General features: G+C 41.2%; 1 protein-coding gene across 10 annotated transcripts; it reads right to left on the reverse strand.

Moving 5' to 3' along the window:
* Positions 1–611: 611 nt before the first annotated feature.
* Positions 612–22,519, reverse strand: XPA (XPA, DNA damage recognition and repair factor). Of its 10 annotated transcripts, none has more exons than XR_011432446.1 (8): positions 22,252–22,519; positions 17,378–17,488; positions 15,251–15,356; positions 12,253–12,418; positions 11,125–11,242; positions 9,962–10,046; positions 8,094–8,335; positions 612–1,890 (listed from the first exon to the last, which is right to left on the reverse strand). XR_011432446.1 is itself a non-coding variant. In XM_023629712.2 (6 exons), the coding sequence occupies exons 1-6, from the start codon at positions 22,424–22,426 to the stop codon at positions 1,742–1,744; spliced, it is 825 nt and encodes a 274-aa protein (XP_023485480.1). In that variant the 5' UTR covers positions 22,427–22,519; the 3' UTR covers positions 612–1,741. The 10 variants fall into 10 exon arrangements, 1 of the variants encoding a protein (XP_023485480.1); XR_011432439.1 differs by having other exon boundaries at positions 11,802–12,418; positions 21,559–22,489; XR_011432441.1 differs by lacking the exon at positions 9,962–10,046 and adding an exon at positions 16,447–16,686 and having other exon boundaries at positions 11,708–12,418; positions 21,559–22,489.
* Between the last annotated feature and the right edge of the window lie 344 nt (positions 22,520–22,863).

Genomic DNA, 22,863 nt, shown 5'->3' on the forward strand with positions numbered 1-22,863 from the left:
AGGAATTCTTCAGACAGCAGTTCACATGAAGATAAGTTTGCTTGCTTTTCCTGGAAAGTATTTAGTAGTGATTTGTATAACTTACTAATCTATAATTATACCTGAAAATGAAGGATGAGGAAAGAGGGTAGAGCAGATTTGGCTGTCAGTGATATCTGGGTACCAGGACTGTCTCAAATTGATGACGGTGAAGAGTGAAGAGAAGCATATGTCAGCTAGGCAAGTCTGTAACTATAGTGATCTGGATAATAACATGCTATCGAGTGGCTGTTACATGCCAGCTGCTACAAATTCACCGTACTTAATTCTCACAACAGTCCTTTGAGAAATGGATTATTATGCACATCTGACAGATGAAACAGGCCCATGGAGTAACTCACCCAAGGTCCACAGCTAGGAAGTGGAATTTGAACCTAGATCCATGTGGCTCAAGGGCTCGTTATCTCCCAGTGCAGTAATGCTGTTGTCAGCAGCTGAACCCCTAGTTACTCTGTTATCACCAAGCTGGAAGCTTTTTTTTGTCCCAGGAAGGTGGTGCTGCCCATTCCGATCAGTTTTTACTGAGCTGCAGTATTGAGCATAGCACATTAAATAAACCAACACACGATAAATAGATTAAGCATTTCTGTATTGAATACTCCTACAGAGAACAATTAGTAATTATAGTCTCAAGCCTATTTGGGTTTGACTTGTTTTGACGTTCACCTTTCTTCAAGCATAAACTCCAAGAGCTGATCGATCTAGAAAGAAAAATGTATACACTTCCTCTTTCTTCTATTTGTAGCAGTAGGATAAGAAGTCATGTCAAAGAACAACTTGAAAATATCCACTTTAACTTGAATTTGTTTTTGTCCAAAAAAAAATGCATAGACCCTATAATCAAGCTCATGGGATCAAATCCTCTTACTAGCTGTGACTACCTTGTGATCCTTTTGACAAGATAGGGGAAAATTTGGCTAGCTCAATTTGATCCAGATGTCTGGATGATGTCAGGTTGTAGGTTCTCACTTCCTTTAGAAGTGCTAAATAAGCACAGAAGCGAGTGGCCCTCCCTCCCAGGATTAAATGAGAATACCTGGAAGGCACTCAGCACAGTGCTCGCCTGGCACAAGGTAAGTGCTCAGGAAACGACAGCAGGTTATGATAAACCTACTGTCAGCACCTTTGATCCACAAACAGTATAGCTGGTTTCCACTTGAATCCGTCTTTGAAGAGAGCTATCTAGACATTAATGTTAGGGTCAGGCTCCCACAGCTCATTGTTTAGTCCTACTGTTGGTCAGGATTTGTCCCAGCAGTAGCTCCCTGACTTGGAGACGTGGCCCAGCCCCTGGGGTGCAGTGGTCTGCCACCATCCCTGTTGGTTCTTGGGGTGAGAATCCAGTTCAGCCAGCTTTTGCCTTGATTACAAGCTCTTCCTCCTGCCTCAGTGTAGGGTTTGCCTTGGTTTCTTAGTTCTCAACTTTGGCTCTGACCTAACACTTTTGAACCTACTCTACCACTCAGCTTCCATCCCTGTTGTAGAAAAAAAAACGATCACAGACCCAGTATTTTATCCACACCTGACCTGCCGGACTTAAACTTGCTCCCAAGCCACCACATAGATATTACTGAAGCATTATTTATACAAGGGTTTCATTCATCTATGGACATGTTACATTTTGGTTAACTTTGAACAGGACCAATCTAAACTTCCCTTATTTAAATACAAAACACTGTAAAACAGATCGCTTAAGTAAAAGTCACATTTTCTCATATGTCAGTTCATGGCCACACACAGTACAAGTCTTCCGATACATGTCATCTTCTATGTTTTCTTCTGGTCCGTACTCATGTTGATGAGCAACTGTTTCCCTTTTCCACACACTGCTTCTGACTGCTCGCCGTAATTCTAAGAAAAAAAATAAAAGCCAGTTTCAGTGGTGCTATTTGGCTGAATCCAAAAATCCATCAGCCTTTCAGCTGTGTGTGTTGTGTGTTTAAACCAAATATGGTTTATACCTTAATTTTATAACAAATCAAAACTGATTATACATACTTGGCGAGCGTACTTTCTTACCTTACCAGTTTGGCCTGTGACATCATTCATGTCAATTGTTGGAGTCGTGTGAAATGGGGGATTCAGAAATATTGGGTATGTGAGTTAGAGGGATAGCGAAAAGCCAAGTTCACATGAGTAAAAGAACAGGGTTTGTTCCAGCAGCTGACCATGGAAAACGGGATGCCACAGGAGGAGAGGGGAGTCAGCTGGATGACTGAAGACAAGGAGCATTTTTAAGTTCCAAATAAGTCAGGAAGTACTTCTACAAGAGGCAAGTAAAGCTTTGCTTGCAAGAAAACTAGAAAGCCAAGTACTCTTAACTGTACTGATGTTTCATCTTAGAAAAAGTGCTTGTGCAACTGCCCTTAAGTCTATTCCTTATCCTATAAAATGGGAGCACTCTTCTAGGAGAGGGGGTGCTAATGATTATTGCAAGGCACAACCTAAATATAAGACTCACCTACTACTAAGAGCTGGAAAGAACCAGAGTTTTATTTTACTTCCTTTTATTTTGTAGCAAGGGAAACTGAGCAGAAATAGAATGTGAACCCAGGCCATTCATTTCCAATGTTTAGAACTTTTCCCACTACATCATGTTAAAATAGCATCTTACAAAGAAGAGAATTATGTTGGATGCTTTGAAAAGCAACTGAGTAATCACATTTTAAAACTTCACATTGCATATTATCTGAAGAAACCAAATCCTTAGTGTTAATTGGAAATTAACAAGCTAATAACTTCTCAGTTTCTAGTTTGAGTAAAAAGCAACACTAATTATTTACATTTTTCTATTCTGACCAGTGATCCATGGAGCCCAGCACTGTCTTTGACTACCTAAGGGAGAGTATGACAATTACTTCTATAATCTCAACCATAAAAATCAATGTATACCAAGTAATCACACGTTTTCTTTTATCCATTTTAGATCTATGATGAGTAGTACCAAATGCTGCTTGAGTCTTTGTATTTTCAGCCTGTATTACATCAAGAGGATAAACACACACACTAGGGTATGTGTCAGGCACTGTACTAAGCACTTTGTATATAAACACAGTTAATCCTCACAACTCTGAGATAAGTACAATGACAGGCGAGAAAACTAAGGCACAGAGAAGTTACTTAAGTTGTGCCTAAGGTCAAGCAGTTGGTGTCACAGGCACAGTGGAGCTCAGGTCCCTGTTCTCAGTCACTGAGCGTGCTGCCTGTTCATCCCTCCAGTACGAAAAGCACTTTATCTTTTATTTTCATGTGTACACCTCTAGACAGTTTCCAACCTAGGGGGAAAATGACGTTTATCCAAACTCTAGTCTTTATTCCTATAGCCTCTCGTATTCTGAAGAACTCTAATTTTTCTAGACATATCTGGAATGCCTTTTATTGTTTTATTTTACCTTAGGACATGTTCTAAATAAGCCATAAATGATACGCTGACCAGAACTGCACAGATGCCTCATGGTTTCAGATAATGACAGGAAGATGTCTCCTGTTTGAGTTCTAATACCTACTTTTCAATTTTGTTCAGATGTAAGGTATCCTGACCACAACTGCCCCACTGAGAACATCTCTCAAAATCTGACTGCATCTCAGTCACTGCTAAGCTAACCACTGCCGAATGTGAGCATTTTGCAAACTTAGCAAGAGAGAGAAGAAAATTATTTTCTTAACACTAAAAGAATGCTCTAAAAAATCTAGCTCACTAGCCATAGCTGGTCATAAATGAACATAGGTTTTGTACAGACTTTATCTCTTTTTCTTCCCATCCTTCAGTTAGTCAAGAGTAAAGCCAAATCTTTACTATTTTAGACACTCCTGGAAAAACTTGTGCTAGAAAGGAATTATTAAAAACACTGATGTTTGTCATTTTCTTGCCCTTCTTTCCCTTCCTAAACAATCCAGTCCTAAAGCCATAATAAAGCAGGCACCCGTGGTAGGCACGGGGAGCCCAAGAAGGGTAAAAAGGGTGTCCCTGCAGAGGAGGCAGCGACCTGATGGGAAATCAGTCGCATCCAGGGGCACTCAGCACATAACTACACTAAACATCATGGGAATCAGGTTTCTGTCAGGGAAGAGAGTTACAAATAAGGAAAGGGAGAAAACTAGAAGAAACCCTAAAATTTGGGGTTAGAACTGGGTATATCAGTGTGAACTCAAGGTTTTAATTTACATATATATATATATATGAAGACAAAAATATAGACATACGTGTGTTTGTGCTAGAAAGCAGAAAGGAGTGCTCAATGAATGACATGTCAAAAAGCCATCAGAGGTAGCTTGAAGAAATTCCTGTTGGCCCAAATATGAGGCAAGTTGAGTGCCAAAATAATTAAGGACAGAAATGAACCAAAAGCCATTGAGAAGAACAGGAATGAATTCATGCATACCAATACTAAACAAATGGGGGAAAAGGATATTGAAGAACGCTAACTTCCCAAAGGTTAAATGCAGAGGGAACAATGAAGTTAGAAAACAAGTTTTGCAACCATCATACTAAAGACTGGTTCAGACAAGAACCACCCACAGATGGAGGCTAAATCTAGGGAGAAGTGTTAACGAGAAGCAAGATATGTGCATGGTCTTACAATTTTTTTTCGCTTATCAAATCAAAAATAACATCACCATTGAGGGCCGATGGACATCGTATGCCTCCAGATGTGATGCCCTGAGACACATCAATTATGCACCATCCCTGGCCTGAAATGCATAACCTGAACCCAACCATCAGGAAACATCAGAAAAGCCCCAAATGAAAAAACACTTCTAAAAGGGCAGGGCAGAGGAAGGAAAGAGACTTCTTCAAAAATGTCTATGTCATAAAAGATAACGGCTGTGAAAATATTCCAGAAGAAAGAAATTTAGAAAGACTTGGTACCTAAAGCCAATACCTGATCCTGAACTGGATCCTATACTAGAATGAAAAACTATACAGGGCATTACTAAATCAACTAACAAAACTAAAATATGGATGACAGATTAGATAAAAAGATGAGTATTATACTTCGGTTTTGTAAGAGAATATTCCTATTCTTAGGAAACATACACTGTAGTATTTAGGGGCAAAGGTGATGATGTATGCAACCTACTCTTAAACAGTCCAGAAAAAAATGCGTGTGTGCGTATACAGAGAGAGAAAGAATGCAAACAGCAGAAAGTGTTAAGTAAATCTGAGTAGAGGATATATGAGTGTCCTTTGTACTATTCTCATCCTTGCAATTTTATGTAAATTTGAAATTATTTCCAAATAAAAACTTAAAAAAGACAGGAGCAAGTTTGAAGGGGCTTCAACTGGCCAAATTTGGGACAATTTGAGCATCAAAATGAATAATGACAGGAATGGACTGGAAGTGATTTGTGTAGAAGCCATGAATCCAGATGGTACTAAAAAAGGAACTTCTTTCCAAAAGAAGCCAAATAATTGTAGAAAGAATAACAGAAATAGGAAATCGCCATTTAATCCACCCCAATAAGAAGTGACTCAGGCAAGAATCACCCTGGTGTGCTAAAACCACTGAGTGAAACTTAAGAAATGAGATGTTCACGTTGTGTCCGCGTCGCCCCACAGACATCTTATTACAAAGGGAAGAGGGTTCCTTTACGACGGAGAAATGTGGCGGACACGGCCTTAATGAAGCAGTCAAATGGACTGTCTCTCAGAGGAGAACTGACACCCGTGTCTCCTGACATGACGCACTCGGACACACCACCAGCAAGTATTCCTACCACAGATGTCTGACCTGAATCTAATCGTGAGGAAAAAAGCTGCTAATAAATCCAAATGGAAGGACGTCCCGCAAAACAGGTGGCCTGGACTCTTCAAAAATGCCAACATCATGAAAGATAAAAAGGCTAAAGAAGAAGAGGCGAGATACGCATCATCCTTGACTGGCCCCTGGATCCAACAACTAATAAAGGACACTGGAACAAGTGGGGAAAGATAAATATAGATTATATACTAGATAACAGCATTACAGGAATGTTAAATTTATCGAGTGTCATCGTCTTTTAGTTATGTAGAAGAATGTCATTGTTTTTAGGAGAGAACATGAAGTATTGATAAGAATCACAATGTTTGCAATGTTAACTTTAAATGCTGCAGCAAAACGTGTGTATGAATGAGAGAAAAGCAAACTGGCAAAATGTCAACATCTGGTGAAATCACAGATTTGTTTAAATAAAGATTAAAAAGTTTTTCACATTACTTCATTTAAGCACTTAAAACTGTAAAGTAGAGATCAACTACCTACTGCTAAGAATGAGAAGAGGAAGGCAGAAAGGTCAGAGACTTCAGAGGAGTGGAAGAAAGGGTGACAGGCCCTGGAGAGCTGAGGAAGCCCTGGGCTGGGAGGGTGGAGCCAAGCGGCCCTGAAGCCAGAGAGCCAAAGAGTGGGCCACCGTGTTACATCCTCCGAGCCCCACTAGCCGAGAATTTCACAACCCGGAAAGCTGGGGACTGCCTCTCCTGGAAATTTGTAACAATGTTCATGGCAACCAGTCTTGCTAACGATATCTTTAGAGACTGCTTATACCTTTTACCCAAAGAAGTTAAGAATTAAAAAAAAAATTTCCCGTAAATCCTTGTGTTTCAGTGAAAAATTTATTTTATACCCTCTAAAACTTGCACTTTATTTGGCTTAATATCTTCATTTTGCAAAAGAGGCAGCCTGTATTCACAGAAGCCCAATGCTGCTCATGAGGTAAACTTATCAGAGAACTAGCTGAGGGAGACCAGATGCCCCTAAATACCTGATGGGAGGGCGGGCAGTGTGACACAGGAAAAGTCACAAGGAAATGACAAAGGAACACGTGATGCTTTGCTCTGACTTTGTCCTCCATAAACTGAAGCAGAGCAACAGGAAGCTGTGTCCTTCACACTCTCCGAGAGAAGCCTGAAAACAGTCATAAATACAACCACAGGCCCAGGACGTGAAATGTCCACAAACTCAGAAGGGCCCCCAAAATAGGATTTTCTTACCCACTTCTTTTGGTGGGAAAAGTGCAGAGTAACAAACAATGAAGATTAATTTTCCGTTTTTTTAGAAGGCTAAACCTCTACCAGTACTAAGAGAAAGCTGAGTACGGTAGTTCCCCCTTATCTGGGTTTTAATTTCTGCAGTTTCAGTTACCAGTGGTCAAGTGCAGTCCAAAAATATTAAATGGAAAATTCCAGAAATAAACTCTAAGTTTTAAATTGTGTGCTGCTGAGTAGCAGGATGCAATCTCATGCACCGTGGCCCTCCATCCCTCCCAGGACGTGAATCACCCTTTGTTGGATCCCCAACCATCAACAGTGTCTGCTCTTGACATTCAACCACCGACATCATCATAGCTGGATCATCCTCCTTGACATCTCCTCAGAAGGTCAAGAGTAGCCTAAAGCTACGTCACGATGCCTACATCATTCCGCCCACTTCATCTCATCACCTAGGCACTGTATCATCTCACATCATCACAAGAAGGGTGAGTACAATGCAGTAAGATACTTTGAGAGAGAGACCACATTCATGTAAATTTTATTACAGAATACTGTTATAATTGTTCTATTGTATTATCAGTTATTGTTACTTTCTTACCGTGCCTAATTTATAAATTAAACTTTATCATGGTATGTATGTATAGGAAGAAAACGTCGTATAGATAGGGTTCAGTACTATCCTTGGTTTCAGACTTCCACTGGATATGGGGGACTACCCTATAACTTTTAAAGAAAAACCCTATCTCCACCTTATTTGTGGAAAGGAGGCATGCAAACCCAAGACGTTCTGTGTATTTGCACTATGGAAAGTTCCCATCCAATATCAAAGCCAACACATAGTGCATTTTTTGAACTCCAGGTAAACCGGGCAGCAGCGATGCCGTCATCTCTACTTCTGCCTTCTGGGATCTAAGAGCTCTAGAACAATTTGAATTTGCTGACAAGAAAGTTCTTTCTTGTCTTTCACCTTGTCTATATTTTTATATCTTACACTATTGATAATTTTCTTCTATAGTAAGATCAATTCTTTCTCAAATTGCTAAAGTAGATCATATTCTAAAAGCAGGTAAATGTAATCTCTTACCTTTCCATAAAGAAGTAAACTTTGTGTCAGCTTCTTTGTGGATCAAAATCAGAAGACCAAGAGGAACCAGGTTCCAATTTCTTTTCAACTAAAAAACGTTTAGACTTGCTTTTACTGCCCTCTGTCCTGAGCCTTCTGGGCAAACTGCATAGTAAGCTCCTTGTTTCTACTCTCTACAGTGTCTCCTCCACTCTCAGCCCTTTGTGGCCTATTCAGGAGGACAGGAGCATATCCACCAACCTCTAAAGTAAATCAACGAGAAGAAGCCATAATTAAAGAAGGCATCGCTTTGACCTCGCACATTACACACCAGAAGACAATGGAGTAATGTCTATACAACTGAGAGAGAACTCAGGTTTTCACATGCAGAAGAAACAGAAAAACATTCTTAAATTTGTAGGGACTTAGAAAATATACCACTCATGTAACCACCGGGAAAAATTTCCTCAAAAGACATGCTTCATCCCAACAAGAAATGAACTTAAAGAAACCAGTCTTGTGGAAAAAATTCCAAAAAAAGTTCTGAGAAAAAAATTCAGAGTAAATTTGAATTCCTCAAGGATGAGGAAAATCTATAGTAGCTTAACTCGTGATTAATAGCAGCAATTTAATGCAGTCACGTGCCGCATAACGACATTTTGGTCAACAACCAAGCGCATGTACACTGGTGGTCCCGTAAGATCAGTAGCACAGAGCTGAGGTGTGCAGTAGGCCATAGCATCTAGGTTTGTGTAAGTGCAGGCTTTGAGGTTCACGCAACAATGAAATTGCCTAACGACACATTTCTCAGAACGTATCCCTGTCGTTAAGTGATGCATGACAGTAGAGTGAGAACAGCCAATTATATCTGAGTTTATATTTCTTTTAAAATACCTATAAAAATTGTGTAAATCTTAAAAGAAACATTTTACTCATACTAACATTTCATCTATATTCCCTTAATAGAATTTTTAAAGAAAAAAGCATAAAACAGATGCCATAATCTTTTATTGTTAGTCAAGTCATAGGAATTTAGTCACCTTCAGATGACGTCTTGACCAAACTACAGAAATACTATCTAATAAAAAATTACAGATAGCCTTCCTTCTTGAAATGTTTCCTCACTTTGCAGGTACAAGTTTCTAGTTCTTTTATCCATGTATTTGTGTGTGTACCACAACGCCACCAGGAAAGTGGTTTACGGCGGCAGAGAGGGGAAGTACTGAGGTGGGGCAGGCAGCTGAGGCTAACGAAACCCTAGGCTCATAGGGAATGACCCTCTAAATATGCCCTCTTCTCTCACACCCTTAAGATGCTTTTTGTTACTTTATCCTTCAAGGCTTTCCTTGATGTTGGAAGAGAGGAAGGGCTGGGGTAGAACAACAAAAAGATGAAAGAAAAGGACCAAATTCAAATGAAGTCTTTCCAAATCCTCTCAGGTGGTTCTTGCAAGAATTTTTGAAGGCAGCAGTGCAGCAGTGGCTCACTTTGGAAAGACTCTTCAATGAAACGCTCTTCTATGGCATAGTTTGCTATAGGAAACCTCTCCACATAAAGTGTGCCTACCCTCTGAGTTAGGCATTGATATCTTAAGTAACTCTAACTTATATAAGGATGCCTATAAAGATGTTTATCACAGGCTTGTCTTGATAACCTTCAAAAATGTCCAACAGTACTTCCATTTTTATAAAAAATATTTCTAAAGGGTCTGTCCATAGAAAAGAACTGAAAAACCAGACATTAAAATGTTACTATCGATTGTCTCTACAGTAGAATCATAGAGTAGAAGTTCTTTGTAGTTTTCTAACTTTTCTTCACTGCACCTGAATTACTTTAGTAATGAAAAGGGGGGGAAATCCCCTCACAAAGAAGAAACAAGGCAGGCTTACACTCAATTTTCCTTTTTTTTTTGGTTTTTCATTTGTTAAGACATCTGAGCTATCTTCTTTCACCCTCCAAAACCTCTTCTAAATCCTAAAAACATAAGCGAAAGTATTTATTATGGTTAAGACACTCTTTTTAAATGGATCCATTTAGTATATGTAGAACCCTGTATATGCATAAAATAGGTGCTACCTACATATACTTTACACCACACTGGCACTCTACAGTTACTTTATGAAAAACACCCATGCCTACTTTTTAAGACTCTTTTTAGGGATTCTGTGATATAGGAAAAAGTGCTCTTTGTGCTCCTGCAGCGCCCTGTGTCCATCACTATCACAATACTTACTACACGCTATTATGACTTTAAGTGTACCAGTCCTTCTCTTCTGACAAGCTACGACTCCAGCACTGATGTTCGCACAGTGCCTGGAACATAGCTGACACTCAGGAATTAGTGGATGTGTTGATGGATGGGTGGATGAATGGACAGACTTACGCACATAGGCGCACGTGGATGGATGCACAGACGAATAAATACAGAGACACATGGACAAAGGAATGATAGTCACGTGGATAGACAGAGGTATGGACAGAAGGAGGAATGTACCTTGCAGACTTTCAGACATGAAAGGCTGGTTCCAGTGCCAACTCTCTCATAACTATCTATATAACGAGTCACTCTACCTTTCTTTGTCTTTTATTCATATATAAAATAAAAGTGATTAGACTAGCTGACACTAGAAGGTTTCTTCTAACTGCTAAATTAGATGACTAAGACTTAGGCATGATTTTTTCATTTTAAGCAATTGGAGAGGTTTGCTGGTGGATATCTTTGCTTTTTATAACATTATTGGTCCTATTTAAGATTGAACTGATGCCAAATCCTTGACCAGGGATCCATCCCTGATCCTACCATTGTTCCTATATAAAACTATGATGCACTTTAGGATGAGCGCTTACATGCCTCTTAGAATTGCAGTACCGTGAGGTTTGCACTGACAGCTCAAACGCCAACCTACTAAGAGCAAACCTAAGTCTTTTTTTCTTCAATCTATGAAAAAAAAAATTCCAATCTATTGATGACATCCTATCTTTAAACAGGAAGAACTTAGCTAAAGGCTTTCAGCAGTAAAACACAGTCCATCACATTAATGTAGCCTCTTACCTTTTACTTTTTTGTCAAACTTCTTCTGTTTCATTTTTTCTCGGTTTTCCTGTCGAACTTCCTTTGCTTCTTCTAATGCTTCCTGACTACCCCAAACTTCAAGAGACCTTTTCACAATCTACAACACAGAATCCATGTTTAAATTAGTTGTGATTCAGAGTTGTAAAATATTATAAAGTTATAATTATTAATTCCACAGGCACCAAAGAATGATCTAATTCAAGTGCAATTTTATAAATATTTGAAATTTAAAAGATTTTAAATATTGATAAGAACCAACTCTAATAATCCCTCTATGCAAACCTATGAAACCATCAGGAAATGTATGCTGAATTTGATTGTAAAGAGGAAAGCTGTCCTCTGACTGTAACTGTTTCTCTGATTCATTGTTTTCACATGAATCTTCTAATTGATAGCATCTTATATTTAATGAAATTCAGTATGTGTTTGATTTTACAATGTGGCTTCTTAATTTTATCTGAAGATACTAGTACTTTCTCATATATTCTAATTCAAACTGTGCTCTAAAGCAATGCCTCCCAATATTTTTTATGTAATGGCGCAAAAAGAATATTATGTGTACCATTCTGGGCTAGACACAGGAGGCTGCTTGTGACTCAGCAGCATCCTGAGCACTCCGGCCGCCCGAGGCGCTCAGGGGGTAACACTCAGCACACCTCTAACACAACTGCAGCAAGAGGGGTGGAGATCTGCTCGGAGACACACTAGAGTCACACGGGCACTCGACAGGCTTCCAGATGAGCATTTCCCAGGTGGAGTGAGATTTCAGGCATTTGTGAAATTCTTCAACTTGTTTTTTAGATTTTCTTTGGAGAGTGGATGGATGTGCAGGGAAACGAGGACCGACTCTTACTCCAAGCTCTCTTAGTTTCTGAACTGTACTAACATCACCCAATGGTGCCATATTTGCTCCAAAGTGCCACACCAAAAAGCAAAATAAGAAAACATATTACTAAATGTCATTATGTATGACTATGACTCATGTAAAACAACAAAATGAAAGGGAGCTTTTTACTCTCTGTAAGCGAAAACTAATTATAATGAGTTCATTTTTAAAACTTCACCTGACCCAGAGTTTAAAATGACTGAATATAACTTGTTAGAGACCTGTAATTTTAAGTAGAGTTTCATATCACCCCACTGTGAATGATGAGGATTCTTCTTCACAATAAATTTAAGAGCTGGTTCTCTTTTTTCTAAATCACAGTCTTTCAGAAGGTATTCTTGTTTTGCTTCTGTTTTAGTTATAAGCTTATGTTTATCATCAGCATCTCTGAAAACAAATTAAGCCCATTATATAAGTTAGTTATTTCAAATAAACTAAGTTTTCAAATAGCCCAACAACCTAGGGGCATGCATGCCAAAAGGAACATATAAAATACTTTTCTGACAACTCTTCCTGCCTATTCTAGTCAAATTTGCAGCACAAAAATTCTAACAAAAAATACTTTCTCTTTTACTTATTCTGAGAAGTTATATCAGCAGAAGATCCACGTCATTTCACATTTGAAGAATTTCTTCTCTACTTATTTAAAGTCCCTCTTTTCATAAAGGATTTGAAAGGACTTATAAGAGTACAGCAAATATAAATGAGAACTAAGACTCAGTGAGTAAGAAAATATAAATTAAAGCAGAAAATCAGGATGGGCAGGATATAAGGAATATAAATACGCAAGGTCCAACTGCCCCAACACAGCAAATTTCCAGGTGGCTCTAAGCTTTTTCGAACCCAAGGCAAAAATGGAGACAGAGTAAATTACATAGTTCTCCTCATTCATTTGTTTTCCATCTACATGCCAGCTACTGTTCAAGGCACTAGGAATACAACAAAGAATAAAACAAAGCCTGTTTTCATGAAGCTTACATTCTAGTTAGAAGACAGCCAATAAATAAACATAATGACAGATAAAAGTGCTATAAAGGAATAAAAGCATGGTAAAGGAATAGAAATTCTCAGATAGGGGCCGGCCCCGTGGCCGAGTGGTTAAGTTTGCATGCTCCGCTGCGGCGGCCCAGGGTTTGGATCCTGGGCACGGACATGGCACTGCTCGTCAGGTCACGCTGAGGCGGCGTCCCACATGCCACAACTGGAAGGACCCACAACTAAGATATACAACTATGTACGGGGGGGTTTGGGGAGATAAAGCAGGAAAAAAAAAAAAAAAAGATTGGCAACGGTTGTTAGCTCAGGTGCCAGTCTTTAAAAGAAAAAAAGCTTTAAAAAGAAAAATTTCTCAGATAGACTGGGTAATCAGAGACGGCCACTGATGAGGGGACATTTGTGTGGGGCCCTTAAGAAGCCAGAGCACATTCTGAATAGCTGAGAAAGAACATTCCTAGCAGAGAGAACAGCAAGTGCCAAGACTTGAGGGCAGGAGTGTGCTTTGGAACTGGAGCTCACAGCTAGAGGGCCAGTGTGACTAGAACGCTTTAAGGGATGGTGAGGAGTGATGGGAAGTAAAGTCAGAGACAAGCAGAGGCCTTGTAAGCAATGATGAAGACAACTTTATTCTAAATGGATTAGAAACCATTAAAGAGTTTTGAGTAAAATGCTATATGCAGGAGAGACTAACGGTGCAAAAGTAGGGGGAGGAGACCAGTTAGAAGACTACTACTCTGGTGGTCCAGGCAGGAGCTGATGGTGGGCTAGTGTGAGGTGGTAAGCAGCGGGACACAGCGTGAAAAGTGGATGGGTTTAGAATATGATTTGAACAGACAAACGGACCTGGAATTAAACATGGGATAGACGAGAAACAGCCAATGAATGAACTTGGCCTTTACTGAAATGGTGAATACTGAAGAGGAGGTATAGTGCAGGGAGAAGAGACTTAAAATTGGGAATAACTTTAAGAAAGTTAAATAATTTGGAAGTATAAACTAAAAGAGGGGACAGGTAAACTACACTGTACCTAAATTATAATCTTTGAAGATGTCAAAAGGAAACAGAATGGAGGGCTGTGTTCCTAATTATGTTTAAATTTAAGAAGTATATTTTTTCCAGACCACTACACAACTTTCTTTAAATTGATACATCAGTTGCTTCCATTTTCTCATGGAAAAAAGATTATATGTGGAAATTCAGTTCCCAAAAGCTATCTGTACTTTAAGGAGAACAAGAATACTGTGGACCTCAACTACTGTGTACATCAATGACATTGTGTGTCGATGGGAATAGAGTTGATGATTTATAATTCCAATGGGTGCCAGAGCATTTCCAGTTACAGATCTGATCAGGAGACCAGAGACATCTCCCATTCTATCTTCTAAAGATCCTACTCAGCAACAAGTCGATGGTGATGCCCCCAATGTCTGCAGCAGGAACTCTGAAACAGCAGGTCCTCCAGGCAGGTGAGGAGTTGATCTAGGGCTCGAGGTACAAGAAGTGGAAACAGGGAACAGATAAGAGGGCTAGGTAAGAATCCAAGAGAGGATCTGAGGTGTGAAAGACCCCAACACAGGACTTGGCTGAGGTAAACAGTAGGGACAGGAGAACCACGTGGAGTGAGAAGGATTATTCTGGGGTGATATAAAAAGAAGATAAAGTCTAGGTGAAGAAGAAAAAGAATGACAGAAGAATGTGATTTTTCCCTCATTTATTCTCTTCCCTGCCTGTTCAGGAGAGTGAAAAATGAAGGGAAAGAAGCGTTTGGGGAATCCCAGAGGAGTAGCTGGACAGCTTTCACCCCCTCCTCTCACTGAAGGCCCCAGTCCTCTGACCAAGGTGTCAACACACACAGGAGTAAGTCAGAAACAGGGAGATCCTCAGGGGCTGGAGGAAGGGCAGGGTTAGGAACCTGCTACTGAGAGATGGTAAAAACAAACCAACCAACCAACCCACCCAGGCCAGCAGAAAGGAAAGGACTATGGCAGAGGCAGGGGCATCCTTCCTATTAATGTGGCCTATCATAACTTTGATATGCACAGGCTTCCTGTTATTTCTTTGGCAAATAAAAACCACAGAAATTTTAGGAAACTCCCAAGACAAAAATCATAATTACTAAGAAAATGTTAAACCCAAATGCATCGAATTATTGTTTTGCCCTAAACCTATATGCAAACATTAAACTTGAGCAATTGAGAACATTGTCTGAAATAAAAGAAGTACCTGCAGTTGTCACAAGTTGCCAAATCAAAGTGGTTCATCAGGTAAGAATCCATAAACTCTTTACCACATTCTTCACATATCGTATAATCAAACTCCATAACGGGTCCTGAAGGAAGGAAGAGCAAGTCTTTACGTTTCCTTTTCGGCACCAGAACAATACAGTTTTCTCTATTTTATTAGCTTACTGGCAGGTATTTTATGCCTGACACAAATACACTTACATAAAAGACAAAACTGTGATTAACTAATCTTATATTTATCTAAAAACATTTTTTAAGAGGAAAAAAGAAAAAGGAAGTAATATAAAGGAAAAAAACTACCAACTCATCAAGTACTTGAACACAAACCACATTAAGGTGCTTGTGTTAGACTTGTTTTGCTGCCGTAACAAATTGCCACCAGTTTAGTGGCTAGAATAACACAAGTTTATTATCTTACAGGTCCCACTTTGTAAGTGTGACAAAGGTCTCAGGGGGCTAAAGTCAAGTGTCGGCAGGGCCGCCTCCCTTCTGGAGGTTCTAGGGGAAAATCTATGACCTTGCCATTTCCAGCTTCTGGGGGCTGCCTGCAACCCCTGACTCATGACTTCCTTTCTCCAGCTTCAAAGCCAGCAACAGCAGCTTCTCACATCACTCTGGCTTCTTCCATAATACATCCCCCGCACCTTCTGCCTCTCTCTTCTACTTTTAAGGATCCTTGTGATTACACTGGGCCTGCCTAGATAATCCAGAGTATCTCCCCATCTCTACGTCTTTAAGCTTAATCATATCTGCAAAGTCCCTTTGACTATGTAAGGTAAGATATTCACGGGTTCCAGGCTGATTAGGATGTGGACATGTTTGGGGGCCGTTATTCAGCCTACCACAGCACTGCTGAGAGTATGAGGGAGATTAGTCCCAGGTGTTCACAGACAGGGGAGACAGGCACTAACACATAACACAGAAAAAAGCAGTAAAGAACAAGGCAACAGTAGAGGAGAGAAAAGACAGAATGCACTTTCAAATGGGAAACTTTTTCTCTCCCTCTGTCCCACCGACTACCAACAGAGCCAATAGCTTCCTCCTCTTCATCTGTCTCAGCCACTGGGTTGTAAACTTCTGGAGAGGAGAGACTGTCCTTAGCTACACATCCTCAACACCAGCAAAGAAACTACTCCAGGTAGGGCAAAGCTAGATATTTTTAAGGACTTCAAATACCTCGCTAAAGATCTTGATCCTACACAACTGGCTCTCTCAGTAAGTCTGAAGTTCTCCTAGCCAGTGTTTAGGTCGATGACTCTTGCATTAGCAGGCAGCTGGAAGTGTTCTCAAGTTAAATCTGACCGGCTTTGACAACTGTTCCTCACATGTCAATTTCAAGATGTCCATTTTGACAACCTTGTTTTGGGCCTGTACACTTGTCCATGTCCATATTCCTCTTAAAATATGGCACCCAAACTGAAAAATATTTTAGTCCTTCAAGTGTCAGCTTCTGAAAACAACAGTTTAGACACACACAGAATAGAACAGGACTATTGCCAACCTTGATGAATACACAACACTTCCGGTGCTGCGGCTGAAACTGGAGTGGGTTTTTTAAGCTGTTATATTACACTATTGGCTATAAAACTTACGATCAAATAAAACCATCTTTTTCAAAGAGTGTGAAAGTATCCTCACCCAGAGAATATATATGTCTAAGTGATTTACCAAAACTTTAACCTTAAATAATATTATATTCTTTTTATGCCAGGTCTCCCTATCTTATACTTTGTAAACCACTTTTTCCTCCAAATGTAAATAAAAGAATGTTCTAAATTTTATCTCTTGGGTTCTAGCTCCTCATTTCAACCTATCAAAATGATTTTGAGTGTTTATTCTATCAGTCAATATATTGGCTGTCCCTGGCCATTATAAAACAACAGAGAGTGTCAACCTAAGTACACAAACCACAAGTTAAATTAATCATTGCCTAATCTGTTTAATTTTTAATCTGCTAGCAAAGCTGCCAAACTTTATCACTCTTATAAAACTAATCTGCTCACTGACTAAAATAAGTGTGGCATTATTTAACATCACCTTGCAAAGAATTATGCGTGTCACTCAAAATGATCAATCTAGATACTAATTTTCCGAAAACACACTTTACCTGGTTGATGAATGACTTTTTCAATTGTATGTTCTTCTTCTTCTTCCTCTTCCAGAATGAAGCCTCCTCCTGTGTCAATTATCTTTGGAGCTGCTTTTACATTAGCCATACCTACAAAAAGTAAGTAAAAGTGGTCAACAACTGGGGCTGGCCCCGTGGCCCAGTGGTTAAGTTCTCGCGCTCCGCTTCAGCAGCCTGGGGTTTTGCCAGTGCAGATCTGGGCACAGACATAGCACCACTCATCAGGCCATGATGAAGCGGCATCCCACATACCACAACCAGAAGCACTCACAACTAAAATATACAACTATGTACCGGGGAGCTTAGGAGAGAAGAAGAAGGAAAAAGCAAACAAACAGAAACGAATGGGTGAAATAAAGCATCATTAACAAAAAAAAGTGGTCAACAATTGAACTAGGTGAGCCCATATGTTCCCTTGTGCATAAACAGGAACTCTGTTCAAATTTCATATATATCAAACAAGACAAGGATGTGCACTATTACCATTTCTATCCAACGTTACACTGAAGGTCCCAGCTAGTGTAACATGGCAAGAAAACAACAGGCATAAATGCGGGGAAGAAGTAAAAGGGTCTTTAGCCACAGATCATGTGATTACGTATGTAGGATGGCCACAAGAAGCTACAATTAAAATTAAGAAATAACACCTAGGAAGAGAGGTGTAAAACCTCCACACTGAAAACACCACTAAGAGAAATCAAAGACTTAAATAAATGGAGAAGTACACCAGGTACAGACTGGAAGCCTCGATATTGTAAAGATGTCAATTCTCCCCAAATTTATCTAAAGATTCAATGTGATCCCAGTCAAAACCCCAACGGTTGTGGGGGTCGGTAGGGAGGGGGGTGAGGTAGGAGCAGAAAAGCTGATTCTAACATGTATATGTAAATACAAAGAATGTAGAACAGCCAAGATAACCTTGAAGAACAAAATTGGAGGATTTACACTGCCAGATTTAAAGATTTACTGTAAAGCTTCAGCAATTAAAGACATTGTGGAACTGACACAAAGAGACCAATGGAATAGAAGAGAGAGTCCTGAAATAGACCTACACATATTTGGTCATTTAATTTATAGCAAAGGCTCCAAGGCAATTCAATGGGAAAAAGATAATCTTTTCAATAAATAGTGCTGGGATTTATGATAAAGGTGCCACTACAAAACAGTGAGAAAAAGACGGTCTTTTCAATAAATGAACTTTGACCTTACTTCATATAATATAGACAAAAAAATTTTAAATGGATCATAGTCTTGAATGTGAAAGTTAAAACAATATAGCTTCTAGAAGAAAACATAGGAGAATAAGTTCAAGAACTTCAGGTAGCCAAAAATTTCTTAAACAGGACACAAAAAGTACTAACCATAAGAGAAAAAATTGCTAAACTGTCCTTGATTAAATAAGAACTTCTGTTCATCACAAGACACCATTATGAAAGTGAAAAGACAGGATGCAAACTGGGAGAAGCTATTTGCAACATGTCTATCTGACAAAGGACTATACCCAGAATACGTAATGAAATCCTATATATCAGTGAAAGACAACCCAACATTAAAAAAAAAAAAAACAAGCAAAAGATCTGAATAGGGATTTCACAAATGAGGATATCCAAATAGCCAGTAAGGACATGAAAAAGTTCTCACCATCATTAGTCATTGGGAAAATACAACTTACAACCATAATGAAGTATCACTACACTCCTACCAGAATACCCAAAATAAAAAAGACTGACAATATCAAATGGTGAGGATGTGGAGTACCGGAACTCTCATATGTTGCTGGTGAGATTTTAAACTGCTACAATCACTGTGTGGCAATATCTACTAAAGCTAAACACACACCTCCCCTACGACCCAGCGATTCCATCTCTAGGCATATACACAATAGAGATGAGTGCACATGTCCACCAAAAGACATACACAAGAATGCTCGCACAGGTCTTCTTCATAATGCCCCCAAACTGCAAACTCAAATAGCCATCAAAGGGAAAATGGAAAAACTGTGGTCTAACAATATGAAAGAATATTACAGATAAACAAACTACCACCACATGCAACAACGTGGATGAATCTCTTATATATCACGTCGAGCAGAAGCAGCCAGACATTGCACGATTCCATTGACAGGAAGTTCAAAAGAAGATAATCCTAACCAAACGGTCAGAACAGTAGGAACTTCTGAGTGTGGGAAGCTGACTAGGAAGTGCCATTATGGAACCTTCTAACGTTCTGAAAATGTGTCTATGTTGATCGCAGTGGTGTTCACATGAGCATTTACAGAGGTAAAATTCAGACGAGTGCATTTTACATGTTAATGCATGTTATAAGTCATTTTTGAAAAAAAGAAATTTAATATGTATCATCTTGCTTAAGTTACTCCCATTCTCTGGCCTCAATTTCTTCCTCTGTTAAATAAAGGGATTAGATAAGATGCCTGTTTCTACTGTCAACAGCAGTTCTCATACTCTACCCTCTATTGCCTGCTCATCTCTCTCTATCCCTCCAATAGACAGTGCTTTTATCTCTAGTTCTAAGAAACAGTTAGGCATTCCATGAATAGCCACTGGATGGATAGAAAGAGAATGAATCTACCAGAATATTGACTTCACGAATAGTGTAGCAGATGACCGGAATGACTGTGAGGGCAATGAGAATTAAGAGGAAAGCTGGAGGGGCTGGCCCTGTGGCCTAGTGGTTAAGTTTGGCGTGCTACACTTTGGCAGCCTAAGTTCACAGGTTTGGTTCCCAGGTGTGGTTCCCAGGTGTGGACCTACACCACTCGTCATCCGCCCTGTGGCAGTGACCCACATATAAAGTAGAGGAAGGTTGGCACAGATGTTAGCTCAGGGCTAATCCTCCTCAGCAAGAAAAAAAGAGAAGCTGGTGCAGTCAAGGCTATAACTTGAGCAGGATCCTGAACAATGCTAACTCATGCCAAAAACAAAGCCCAATTTCTGTCTGCTGCTATGTTTCCCCAGACCCTTAGCACCACATTCTAAGCAGGTTCTTCTCAGTCTTTTGCATGGCAAATGTCACAGCACACACAGAACATGAAAATTATACAGTACATTGAAATAAAAGTACTGCAAAGATAAAAATCTCAGCACCCACCTAACTCTCAAAGACAGTAAGCATATGCAATGCTACAACACGGTTCAGTTCTCGGGTAACTGCCTAAGAAATCTTACAGAACATTCAATCTACCTTGCTTTCCATGATCAGAAGTTTAATACCAGTTTATGCTCTACTTTGCACCCCTGTTCCACAGCCATTTAGTACAGATCTAGAAACCATTATGGAAGCATGAATATGAATTAATCAATGCAAACAAACAATTTTCAGTCCTGACTCCAGAATGCCTCAAATTGAGACAGGAAAAAAAGAAAACCACTAGAAAGCAGAAAAGATGAGAACCAGTAAAAGTGGCTGGAGGGGCTGCCCCGTGGCCGCATAGTTAAGTTTGCATGTTCCACTTCCGCAGTCCAGGATTTCATCGGTTCGGATCCCGGTCCCAGACGTGGCACCGCTCATCAGGCCATGCTGTGCTGGTGTCCCAAATGGCACAACCAGAGGCACTCAAAACTAGAATATACAACTATGTACTGGGGGGCTTTTGGGAGAAGAAAATAAAAAGATTGGAAACAGATGTTAGCTCAGGGCCAATCTTTAAAAAAAAAAAAAAAGGTGGCTGGAACTTGCAGAATCAGTGTCAGTATGAGTATAAAGACATGCAGCCAGTCTCAGACTCTTCTCACGCTGCCCTACTTCTGGCTGACGAAAAGGGGTAGCGCATGCACAGCTCTGAACCATGCTCAACTATTCACACAGTATAAGATACAGCTTTAGGAACACATGTGCCTCAAGTCGTAGAGGCAATCCTGAAGAACTGCGTGTCAACCTAACGATATTTTAGGTACTCCAGGGAGATTACTGCTTGACCCCAGCGGAGAATTTCATGATAGGTAGATACATATACGCATACGTACGTACACAAATACATGACAGACAGGCAGCTAAGAGCTGCCCTGAGAGAAGGGAAAGACGAAATTCAGACAAGAGGATCCAGACACAAGAATAAAAGCCTTTCTTCCCAAGGGTGAGAGATGCCAGTACAGCAGAGGTAGCCGGGGGCAAGGAAAGGCCGTGAACCCAATGTCAATGACCTGAGTTCTGGCCGCGATGAGCCTGTGCACTTGCTGGGATGAACCTGAGCAAACCCCCTTCCTTTTCCGGTCCTCAATTACCACCGCAGTGACACACGGATATGCAACTCTGCCCTAATTATTTTCCACGTTAGCTGTGAGAATCAAACTAGCTAATCTGAAAAATGTGAAGCACACCAGGTGCTACTGTCAGCCCACGAAGGCCGTAGCTAACGTCCGGCTGCTCCTCGGGACGCCCAGCACGAGCAAGCACTGTGCCAGCACGGAATATGCACTCAATCGCCGCCTGCTGAATGCACGGCGAGGGAGCAGGGGCAGGATTACTACTGAACGAGTCACAAGTCCACGAGCTGTGTACAAGGGCCACCCTGGGGCCCGTGGGGCGCTGCGGGAAGAGAACCGGAAGGCAGGCTGAGGCGCCGGCCGGCACTGCCCGGCACCTCCCGGCGGCGAGGGCGCTGCATCCCCACGCAGGGGACCGCAGGGACCGCCCGGGGGAGGGAGGCCGGCCCGGGGCCGGGAGGCCTGGGTCTACGCGGAATCGCCCGGGCTCTTGGACAGCCCGCTTCCACAAGGCCCGCGGAGCACATTCCCCCCTGGGACGACGGGAAGGTCCGCGCGCAGACGCCACAGCCGCGACGCGGCACGGGCCCGCAGGAGAGGGAAGCGGCAGGCGCCGCCCAGGGCCCAAACCTCCGGTAGCCGCAGCCGCCGCCGCCCCCGGGTAGGGCCGGGCCGCCAGCCGGGCCTGGCGCAGCATCAGCGCCCGCTGCCGCTTCCGCTCGATGCTCGCCCGCACCGAGGCAGGCAGCTCCGCCGGCTGCTCCGCAGCCGCTGGCTCCGGCGAAGCACCCCCGGCCGCCGCCATCGCCGGCCTCCTCTGAGGACCAGGGCTCCGGCCCCGCGCACGCGCAGTGGCGCACTGACGCGATTCCCCACGGCCCCGCCCGACGCCGGCCCCGCCTCCGCGCTGGCTCCACCCAGCAGCCTCGGAGGGGGAGCGCGCCTGCGCAATTTGAGGAGGACGGGAGGAAGGGAGGGGAGGTAGGTGGAGTCTGCGCACGCGTCAGGGCCGGGAATACCTGCCTGCTTGACATTTGGGACGAGGGTCGGTGCAGAGATAGTTTTTCAGGACTTGGTCATCTTTAAAATAATAGTTTCGCTTGGTGGTTCAGAATATGAGCTTTGGAGTCAACCTGGGTTAAGTCCTAGTCTGACACTTAGCATCTGCGTGACCTTGAACAAGTTATTTAACCTGAGTTCAGTGTGTTCAGTAATAAAATGAAGATAATTACGGAATCACTT

Source organism: Equus caballus, chromosome 25 (assembly GCF_041296265.1).
Source record: "Equus caballus isolate H_3958 breed thoroughbred chromosome 25, TB-T2T, whole genome shotgun sequence".
NCBI lineage: Eukaryota > Metazoa > Chordata > Mammalia > Perissodactyla > Equidae > Equus > Equus caballus.